Source organism: Pipistrellus hanaki, assembly GCF_964339955.1.
Source record: "Pipistrellus hanaki genome assembly, chromosome: 3".
In the NCBI taxonomy this organism is placed as follows: domain Eukaryota; kingdom Metazoa; phylum Chordata; class Mammalia; order Chiroptera; family Vespertilionidae; genus Pipistrellus; species Pipistrellus hanaki.
The window spans coordinates 73966052-73978251 of NC_140505.1; the positions used below are offsets into that span (position 1 = coordinate 73966052).

At 36.7% G+C, this 12200-nt stretch overlaps 1 protein-coding gene across 1 annotated transcript in view; it reads right to left on the minus strand.

Annotated features, from left to right (window-relative positions):
• Positions 1–12200, minus strand: part of VWA8 (von Willebrand factor A domain containing 8) — a 333534-nt gene that overhangs the window by 260806 nt on the left and 60528 nt on the right. The window contains exon 9 of the mRNA XM_084876526.1: positions 11644–11748. Within this exon, the coding sequence (XP_084732652.1) occupies positions 11644–11748 (105 nt within the window). The remainder of the gene's footprint in view (positions 1–11643; positions 11749–12200) is intronic.

The following is a 12200-nucleotide window of genomic DNA, read 5'->3' on the forward strand; positions in this document are numbered from 1 at the left end:
CTTCTGTAAAGATCAAATGAGATAGGGCACAGGAAAATGCTTCACAGACATTTGGTTAAAGTGAAATGTTTCCACCTGGCTATAAAGCAAGTTATATTCCTGGGCTGAGAAACTCCAAGGACACTAGTCGCTAAAGAGAGGAAGCCAGGCATTGCTATGTGACATCATTACCCAGCACCCACAGCCACTTTTTCTGGGGCTGGGCTGTGAGCCACATTTTGTGCCATCGGGTCTCAGCAGTGTCAGCTGTGATTTGGTGGTATATCACTCTGGGGTGGTGCAAAACCTGTGTCCCACTTGGGGGAAGCTGAGTGTTGCTCTGTGGGTACCAGGTCCGCAGTGCCATTTATTATTAAACTAGAGGCCTGGTGCACAAAATTTGTGCACTGGATGGGGAAGGGGATGTCCCCTCAGCCCAGCCTGTGCCCTCTCAGTCTGGGACCCCTTGGGAGATGCCCTATACAGCCCCACATGACCTAACATCCTTTATCTGTGACCTCCTGTCCTCGTCATCTCTTCTTCCCTCACCCTATCCCCCCTCACACTATCCCTTGCTACTCATAAGATACCCTAGGAGTGCTCCTGCCTCCGGGCTTTTACATTGACTATTCCTTCTGCTTCAAAAGCTTTCCTCCCAAAAATGGAACTCACATTTGACCCAGTAGGAATTCCCACTCCTAGGAATATGTCCCAAGAGATAAGAAACACCAATCAGAAAGGATATAAGTACCACTATGTTCATAGCAGCACAATTTAGAATAACTAAGATTTGGAAACAGCCTACGTGTCCATCAGCTGATGAACTGATTTAAAAAAAAAAAAAAAAAAAAAAAAAAAAAAAAAGGTATATCTACACAATGGAATGCTATGCTGCTGTAAATAAAGAAGGAACTCCTACCATTCACAACAGCACAGATGGACCTGAAGAGAATGATGCTAAGCAAAATAAGCCAGTCAGAGAAAGAGAAATGTCACATGATGTCACTTGATGTTCATTTGTGGGATATAATGAACAATACAAACTGATTGGGGGCGGGGAGGAATAGAGATAGAGAAGTATCAAACAGACCATCAAACCTCAGAGGAAAGGCAGGTGAGGGGGTGAGTGGTAAGAGATCAACTAAAGGACTTGTATGCATGCTTATAAGATTAACCAATGGACACAGACACTACGGGGATAAGGATATGTACTGGAGGGGTGGGAAAGTGGCCAGAAAGAGGCCGATGGGGGAAAAAGGAGACATATATAATTTTTTAATCAATAAAGAATAAATAAATAACCTAAAAAAGGACCAAAATGTGTATGTAAGCAATAACGTGGGTGAATCTCAAATGCATTCTGCTGAGTAAAATAAATCAGACTCCAAAGGCAAAAAAATACCCCAAAACTTTCCATGTTTGTTCTTCAAATCTTAGATGTCATCTTCTCAGAGAGGGTATCCATTTCTCCTCTGTATTTACATATTGATTGATTGATTGTTACCCTTTATTAAAAAATAAGCTCAGTGAAGGCAGAGACTTCTGTCCATTTTGATTACTTCTACATCTCAAACACAAGTGTGCCTGGCTAATTGATTAAATGGAAAAAATGGAAAGAATAAAAACTTTTTTGAATGAATAATCTAAAAGTCTTCATTCAACAAGACATATCTGAAACATTAGAAATTGGCTATTCTTTCCCTCTTAAAACAGTCTCTCTCCATGATCATAAGAATATTCTCTGATACTCAGATATCTCTGACTGGTCTTCCTCTGTCTAATTTGAGGTTCTTTGCCCACTGCCCAATCCTTTAATATTGGTGCTTCCAGAGTTCAGTCTTCAAGCACAATTTCTCTTTACTATGTTCCTTTTGGGTTCTTTCATCCATTGCCATTGATTCCATTAACACCATACATTAGTGACTCCCAAGTATTTACCATTAATATCAAAATAGCTCTAGATTCAGATACATATTCTCAAGTTGGCCACACAAATTTGAAAAGACACCACTGTATTGAACTATTTAGCCCCCACCCCAATGTGCTTATTTCCTCATGTTAATTAATGGTATCTCCATCTCAGTTATTCAAGGTAGAATTCTAGAATTTGCATCTTCTCTCACAGCCTCCCTACCCATCTTACACTTTATCAGTTAGCAACGTCTATCATCCCACCTCTGAAACATTTCTCATATCCATTCAATTTCTATTTCACCGACTTAATACAGGTCTTTATAACTTTATCAGAGTTATTGATCATGATGCAATATTACTATAAAATCATTACATTAAAATGGTTATTTATTTGTATGTGTGATGATCCAAACAGACCATAAATTCTTCAATAGCAGAGATCAGATCACATACCTTTCTGTTTCAATAGATTTTTATATGCACATCATTTGCCAAATAATGAGGCTCAACTAATGCTTGTTAAACTGAAATGAAAACACTAAATGCAAGTCCTTCCAAGCTTCCCAGAAAAGACCACAGTTCATTTTATATTATCAGTAGATAAGATGCAGCATTGTCTTTCTAAATCACTGAGGAAACTTCTGAATTTAACCACTGTTACGATAAAGTCCTGCTTACGAAGGATCAAGAGCCACGACATGGTACTAAAAGCCTGGATGTACTTGTTACTATATTGTAACAAATATCATCCTCAAAGTATAGCAGACACAGAATGAGAGTATTTTCTTTAAGACATCCTTAACTAAAAGCTATAAGTGATTTTGTGACTATAGAAACATGTTTTTAGAGAATGAATATAGTAAGATGAGCACCATCTGGGGAAAGAAAAACATTCGAGCCATTTTTATATCTTATTTAGAGCATAGAAAGCTGTTCTGAATTTCACCTAACTGCATTTTCAGTGAGTAATAATTTTTGCTTAAAAACTAAGAAAACTGGCTATTCCTTATTCTATAAGTGATTACACTAAAATTCAAATGAATAGCTAATTCAAATACAACCATGCATTAATTTCTATGACTATCTTAGATCAGAATATAATTATTTGTCAAGGAAAAGTTATTATAGATATTACAGTATGCACTTTCTTGGTTTACTATTATAATAGATATATCTATTCTTTAGTTCAGCATTTTTTAAAATTCAACAATATTTCCTTAATTTTTGCTACTCTTAATTAGAAATTATTTGAGGATACAAAAAATTATATCTGTAGCCCACTGGATGTGCTCAGTGGTTGAGTATCTACCCCATTAACCAGGAGGTCACAGTTTGATTCTCGGTCAGGGCATATACCCAGGATGCAGGCTCAATTCCCAACGTGGGGCATGCAGGAGGCAGCTGATCAATGACCCTCTCATCACTGATGTTTCTATCTCTCTCTTTCTCTCCCTTTCTCTCTGAAATCAATAAAATATATTAAAAATAAATATTGATAATAAATTCTATCTGTTAGCATCAACACGAGAAAATAGAGAAACTTAGAATAAAAAACAGGCCACACAGACTCCCAAGACATAGCAGAAAGACTTATACCAATTAGTAGACTTCCATTTTTAGGGAAAGGGATTTAATACTCTAATGTGGATATATGCACCAGTGTGTGATGATTTTTTTAAAAAAAAATCTTAATTAGGTTCAGCCAAATGAATCTAAGCTCTCTGCTCCCCAACTCTCTACTGAGGAATTGAAAAAAAGAAGTACTATTCCTTAGCTAGCACTTCACATAATTAAGGCAAGAAAAGGCAATCACTTTTTATTCTCTTATCTAAATAAGATCATTCCCTTTTACCTTTTTTAAAACTCTACAATCAAATTTGAAATAATTTCTGTCTGTTGTATGGACCTTCAATCATTTTTCTATGATCCCCTTAATTATAAAAGTAAAAATAAAGGCCAAACAAAATAAAGCAACACTAGTTACTTTCTTTACAAAACTCATTTCTTTTTCTTAATCTTCATCCCAGGATATGGTATTTTATTGATTTTAGAGAGAGAAGAAGGGGAAAAGGGGTGGGATAGAAACACCTGTGTGAGAGAGAAACATCAATCAGTAGCCTCCTGTATTTCCCTGACCAGAGTCAAATCTGAAACCTAGGTATGTGCCTTGATAGGGAATCAAACGGCAACGTTTTGGTTTATGGGATGATGCTCCAACTAATTGAGCCATCTAATCAGAGCTACAAAATTCAACTGTTAAAATGTATTCTATAACTTTATCTAATTTGTATAACTAGTTTTTAAATTAGAGACCAGAAAAACAAAAAAGTAGGGGGTTTCAGGTAAAAATAAAGACCTTTGTTCATAACTGACTTATCTAGGTTCTGAATATCTTCTCTTAGTTGTATCACAAGAAAGCTTTGCCTCTAACTGTGACATTTTCTTCCTCCCTATTTTTCCTGTTCCCTAGGCATTGGGTATTGTACTAATGGGCATCAAGGGAGTTCTTCTAAATCACAGCTTTTTCCTTAAATGCTAAGTGCACTATTTCAATGGCCAATGACAACTTAGCTTAGATATTAATTAAATCAAAGATATGTTCTAGTTTTCTTTTTTCCAGCTCTGAAATAAAACTTAAACTACAGTCATTATATGGTAGTTTCCTGACTCCTTGAGCCTATGAATTACTTTCTCCTCTTCCAAATGGTTCTTCATTATGCCCTTAATATTCTTCCACTTTCTCCTCTCCCTCTCCTTCTCTTCTTTTCCTCACTCTTCCACCCCTTACTTCATCCTCTCACACACAAAGACTTATTTTCCCTTATATCAGTGGCTACTATTTCACTGTCCCAGCTCTGCTTCTAAATTCTGCTGTCTCATCTACATTACTTTGCCTCTTTATTGGCTCTTCTACATTACTTTGCCTCTTTATTGCCTCTTTATTACTTTTAGATACTGTCTCTAACTACACTTCTTGGCATCTATAAGGAATAGCTTTGTACTATTTTTATTTTATTATTATTGGCATCACCAATCAATAAAAATTTTGGAGGTTTTTGGCTAGTTGATATGTTTTTAAAATGCCCACTGAAGTAACTAGAATCTATTGTTCCTCTCTTCTGAGTTCTTCTCACTGTTACCACCTATGTAGAAAATAAGTACTCTGTACTCCCAAAATCCTGTGTAGATTTAGGAGTAAAGGAGAAACAAATACCATGTCATATGCTTAAGGTTGTCAAATTCTGGCTTCTATACACATAATCACAAAAACTTGCTCTTCACATTCTACATATGACTCAGAAATCTACACCTTGAGTGAAAATATAAAAGAGAAAGTGGAAAAAAAATCTATAGAGAGGGAAGATCCAAGATGGTGGCCAGGCTGCAAGATAGTGTGTGATTGAGAGAGCGAAAGGAGTGTGTGTGAACCTGTGGGGAGTGCCTGTATTTGTGAGTGTGGGAGAGCTATATTCCACAGGACTGTTGGGGACTGGCAGACAGGCTCCCCTGGCCCGGCAGCATCTACTACTGCTGAAATCTCTCCCAGAGAAGCTGGCTCTGCAGCAGAGACAGCGCCATCTTGAAGGGGAGAATGGCTGTGATGGGAAACCAGCCTTACCTTCAATAAGGGAGACCTTGGATAACTCCCGGCATCCTACAGCCACAATGCCCAGGGACCAGCTGCCAACCCATGAACACCAAGACTCCAGCCTCCCTGGCTGTGAACATCTAAAATGTTTGTCCAGGGGGAGACAAAGTGGCACCAAATACATGACCGGAACTTGGCCTTCTCACAGAGCAGATAGAAGGAACAGCTGAATCAAATAACATTGACCCAGAATTGGCAAATTAAGCATAGCTGGTGAGGCAATCTGTGGACAGAAAGGTCAGTGATCGCCTAGAGAGAGATTCAACTGGGTGTTTGTTGTTTGAATATTTTGGATTAGTTGTTGGTTTTTTGGAGTTTTCTCCCAATATACATATACTTTTTCCCCTTCTTTTTTCTTCTTTATTTTCTTTCTTAATATCTGTACGTCATTTTTTCCTTTTATCAATATGATTTTTACACTCTTTTTTTATCCCCTAATTCTCTTTTCTCTGGTGGTAACCTTATTTTGAGTTATTGGTATTGTGACTATATTGTGTGTTGTGTCTTGTTGTGCCTTTAAGTCAGCGCAGGAGAGACAGAGCTACATAACCAGAAACCCTGAGAGGAAGAAACATGGGAATTCAAAGAAACAGCACCCATATGAAAGAAAGGAGGAATCACCAGAAAAGCAAGTAAACAAAATGGAGGAAAGCAATATGTCAAGGAAAAAATTCAGAACAATTATTATAAAGACGCTGAAAAGGTTGGAAGACAAATTCAAAAATATGTATAAGAACAAAGAGGAAATGAAGAACCAAGAACTAATGAAAAATTACATTGCTGCAATAAAAAACACAATAGAAAGCATCAACAGTAGACTAGAAGAAGCGAAGGACCACATCAGTGAGCAAGAAGAAAAGGTAGGAAAAAAAACCCAAGCAGAGCAGCATCTAGGGGGGAAAAAATAACTTAAAAAACAGGAGCAGAGCCTAAGGGAACTTTGGGACAATACAAAACGAAACAATATCCGCATAATAGGGGTACCAGAAGGAGAGGAAATTGAGCAATGAACAGAAAACCTGTATGAATAATGACAGAAAACTTCTCTGATATTGAGGAGAAGAAAAAATTCACACAAGTCCAAGAAGCTCACAGAGTCCCAAACAAGATGAACCAAAAAAGACAGACAACAAGACACATTATAACTAAATTGGCAAACACCAATGACAAAGTAAGAATCTCAATGGCTGCCAGAGAGACAGAAAGTTACCTACAAAGGATCTCCCATCAGACTATCAACTAATTTCTCAACAGAAGAAAGTCAGGCCAGAAGAGAATGGGATGAAATATAAAAAGTTATGCAAAGCAAGGGTCTGCATCCAAGAATACTGTACCCAGCAAGGCTATCAATCAAAGTTGAGGGTGAAATCAAGACGTACACAGACAAAAAAGGACTAAGGAAGTTTAATACCACCAAACCAGCATTGCAAGAAATACTAAAGGGACTGCTATAAAAAGAAGAACTAGGAAGGGAAGAAGGAACATGGGCATAAAGAATAAAAATGGTTAAACATAAGTACCTATCAATAAAAACTTTAAATGTAAATAGATTAAATGCCCAATCAAAATACATAGGGTAGCTGAGTGGATAAGAAAACATGATCTATATAACTGCTTCTACAAGAGACCCACCTAAGAATAAAGGACTCACACAGACTAATGGTGAAGGGATGGAAAAAGGTTTTCAGGCAAATGGAAATGACAAAAAAGTTGGGGTAGCAATACTTATATCTGACAAATTAGAACTCAAATTAAAGGCTGTACCAAGAGAGCAGGAAGGCCACTTCATGATACTAAAGGGAGGAATTCAACAAGAAGATATAACACTGGTAAACATATATGCACCCAATATATAACCACCCAAATACGTAGAGAGAGAAAAAAAGAAACTTCTGCAGGATATCAAGGGAGAGATTAATAGCAATACAGTCATAATCAATACAATACAGTCAAAATTCATTTAATACCACACTAACACCAATGGACAAATCCTCTAAACAAAAAATTAGCAAAGAAACATCAATTCTAAATGACTCACTAGATCAGATGGAATTGACATCTTCAGAACATTTCACCCCAAAGCCACAGAATATACATACTTCTCAAGCTACATGGGTCATTTTCAAAGATAGACAACTAATTGAGACACAGACAAAGTCTCTCCAAATTCAAGAAAATAGAAATGACCTTAAGAGGGGAGTTCATAGCTCTACACGAGTCTACAGGCTTACCTCAAAAAACAAAAACAAAAAATGATAATAAATTATCTAAACCTACGACTCAAAGAGTTAGAAAGAGAGCAACAAGAAAAGCCCAGCATAAGCAGAAGAAATGAAATAATAATGATCAGAGTGGAAATAAACAACATAGAGACCAAAAAAAAAATACAAAAGATCAACAAAACCAAGAGCTGGTTGTTTGAAAAGATAAACAAAATTCATGAACCTCAAGCCAGGCTCACCAAGAAGCAAAGAGAGAGAAACCAAATAAACAAAATCAGAAATGAAAGTGGTGAAGTAACAACTGATCCCACAGAAATACAAAATATTATGAAAAAAATACTATGAACAACTCTATTCCAACAAAATGAACAACCTAGACTGCATGGACATATTCTTAGAAAAATACAAGTTCCCAAAAACTCAATCAGGAAGAATAAAAAAAACCTGAAAAGGCCAAAAACTACCGAAGATATTGAAGCAGTGATCAAAAATCTTCCAGCAAACAAAAGCTCTGGTCCAGATGACTGTACAGGGGAGTTCTACCAAGCATTCAAAAGAGAACTAAAACCTATCCTTCTCAGACTATTCCAAAAACTTAAAGAGGAAGGTACACTTCCAAGCTCTTTCTATGAAGCCAGCATCACCCTAATTCCAAATCAGATAAAGATACCACAAAGAAAGAGAACTACAGGCAATATCCTTGAATGCCAAAATCCTCAATAAAACTGTAGCAAATCGGATTCAGCATTACATTAGAAAGTTCATTCACCTTGACTAAGTGGCATTTATTCCAGGGATGCAAGGATGGAACAATATCTGCAAATCAATAAATGTAACACATCACATAAACAAATTGAGAGACAAAAATCACATAATATTATCAACTGGTTCAGACAAAGTATTTGACAAAATCCAACATCCTTTCTTGATAAAAACACTCAGCAAAGTGGGAATAGATGTATTATTTCCACTCTGATCATAATAAAAGCTTTATATGACAAACCTCAACATAATAAAAGCTTTATATAACAAACCTACAGCCAACATCATACTCAATGGGCAAAAACTAAACTCATTTACCCTGAGACTGGGAACAAGACAGGAATGCCCACTTTCACCACTCCTGTCCGATATAGTATTGGAAGTGCTAACTATAGCAATCAGACAAGAAGAAGAAATAAAAGGTATCCAAATTGGAAAAGAAGTAAAATTGTCTTTATTCACAGATGACATGATACAGTACAGAGAAAATAACAAAGATTCCATCAAAAAACTACTAGACATAATAAATGAATTCAGCAATGTGGCAGGATACAAAATTAACACCCAGAAATATATGGCCTTTTTATACTCCAATAATGAACTCGAGAAAGAGAAATGGGAAAAAAAAAAAAAAAAAAAAAAAAAAAACAAAACACCCCATTTACCATTGCACAATAAATAAATAAATAAATAAATAAATAAATAAATAAATAAATAAATAATGACTGGGCTGAAACCAGTTTGGCTCAGTGGATAGAGCGTCTGCCTGTGGACTGAAGGGTCCTGGGTTCAATTCTGGTCAAGGGCATGTACCTTGGTTGCGGGAACACCCCCAGTCGGGGGTGTGCAAGAGGCAGCTGATCGATGACTCTCTCTCATTGATGTTTCTAACTCACTATCTCTCTCTCTTCCTCTCTGTAAAAAAATCAATTATATATATATACACACACACACCTGGGAATAAAATTATCTAAGGAGATAAAAGACCTGTACTCAGAAAACTACAGGACATTGAAAAAAGAGAGAGGAAGACATAAACAAATGGAAGAACATACCATATTCATGGATTGGTAGAATCAACATCATTAAAATGTCCATACTATCAAAGCAATCTATTGATTCAATGCACTCTGCATAAAAATACCAAGAGCATACTTCAATGATCTAGAACAAACTCTCCAAAAATTGATCTGGAATTTAAAAAAGCCCTGAATAGCCATAGCAATCCCGTGAAAGAAGAACAAAGATGGAGGGATCACAATATCAGATATCAAGCTATATTACCAAGCCACAGTTTTCAAAACTACCTGGCACTGGCACAAGAACAGACATATAGACCAATGGAACAGAACAGAGAACCCAGAAATCGACCCAAGCCATTATGCTCAATTAATATTTGACAAAGGAGGCAAAAGCATAAAATGGAGACAAGACAGTCTCTTCAATAAATGGTGTTGGGAAATTTGGTCAGATACATGCAAAAAAATGAAACTAGATCACCAACTTACACCATACACAAAAATAAACTCAAAATGGCTAAAGGACTTAAATGTAAGATGGGAAACCAATAAAAATCTTAGAAGCCATAGGCAGCAAAATAGCAGACATATGTCATAGCAACATCTTTACTGACACAGTTCCTAGGGGAATGGAGACTAAGAAGAAAATAAATGGGACTACATAAAAAAGCTTCTGCACAGCAAAAGAAACCATCAACAAAACAACAAGAAAGCCCAGTGCATGGGAGAACAGATTTGCCAATAATATTTCTGATAAGGGTGTAATCTCCAAAATTTACAGAAAACTCATACAACTTAACAAAAGAAAGTTAAATTATCCAATCAAAAAATGGGCAAAGGACCTAAATAGACACTTCTCAAAAGAGGATAGACAGAAGGCCAAGAGAAATATGAAAATATGCTCAAAGTCACTAATCATCCGAGAGATGCAAATCAAAACAATGAGGTATCATCTCACACCTGTCATAATGGCTATCATCAACAAATGACAAGTGCTGGCGAGGATGTGGAGAAAAAGGGACCCCCTGCACTGCTAGTGGGAATGCAGACCTGTGCAGCCACTGTGGAAGACAGTATGGAGTTTCCTCAAAAAGTTAAAAATGGAACTCCCATTTGACCAAGTAATCCCACTTCTAGGCCTATATCCCAAGAAATCAAAAACACCATTCGGAAAGGATATATGTATCCCTGTGTTCATAATAGCTAAGATTTGGAAAAAACCTAAGTGCCCTTCAGCAGATGAGTGGATTAAAAAACTGTGGTACATCTACACAATGGAATACTACACTGCAATAAAAAATAAGGAACTTTTATCATTTGCAACAGCATGGATGGAAGTGGAGAGCATTATACTAAGCAAAATAAGCCAGTAGGAGAAAGGATAAATATCACATGATCTCACTCATTTGTGGGATATAATGACCAACATAATTTCATGAACAAGAATAGATCGATCCAGAAACAAATAGCAGGAGAGGCAGAGTTAGAGAGCAACTAAAGGACTTGTATGCATGCCTATTAGCATAACCAATGGACACAGATACTGGGGCCTGTGGGGCTTGCTTGGAGTGGAAATAGCTTGGGGGCACAGGGTCAAGTGGGGAAAATGGAGACCTATGTAAAACTTTAGACAATTAAAAAAAAAGTGAGAATAAAAAGAGAAACAAAAACTAAAAAAAATGAGTTCATACCAATTTCTCCAATTCCAGTATAATACCTGAGGGTTCTTTCATCCTCCTTTCTATTTATAAATTCCTTCTCCAACAATGAAAAATGCAGATCTTATTTTCCTCAATATATTCACTTATTTGCTCATTTACATATTTACTCAATAAAACCAATCTCCCGACCACACCAGCCACCTCAACGCTTGCTGCCCACATCAATAGCATGCCAATGTCCCCATGCCTACGAAGTAAGAGAAGGGAAACTTAGAAAGATAGAGACAGAAAAGTAGGAAAGCAGGAAGAAAGAGATAGGAAGACGGTAGAAAAAGAGAAGGGAAGGGAGAATAGAGAGGGAGGGGAAGGGGGAAAGAAAAGGTAAAAAGAAAGTATAAGAGGAAGGGGAAGGGGAAGAGAAAGGGAGAAATACTTACTTTTAAAACATCTTCCACAGCCATCTTCCCTTCCTGTGCTAGTAAAATGGTGTACGGGTAAAGCCAGTGGATTGCATGTTTGATTGACATCATAGGAAAGGAATTCTATTTAGGAGCAAAAAAATATATATATGAATGAGGAACATCCAAAATAAATTTGAAAAATTATCTGAAATGTACATATGACATTAAAATTGCCTTATAAACAATAACCAATAGGCTCCTCATATTTTTCAAAAGTCTACATAAGTATATATTCATTACTTCCACTTTTCTTCCTGTTCCACTTCCTTTCCTTTGGTAACCTCTCCCATACCCATCTTTCAGCTACCATCTATGTGTTGATAGCTTCCATATTTATAGTCCTGACCCCTTTCTTGAGCTCTAGACTTGAACTCTCAATTGCACATTGGACGTGACTATATGAATATCCCATTGACCTGCATTCAACATGTCTAAAACTACATGTCTGAACACATCTCCCTACCCTACTTGTCCCAAACTCCCTTCTCTTCCACCTTTATTCCTAAATTTAATCTCATCCATATTCACCTACC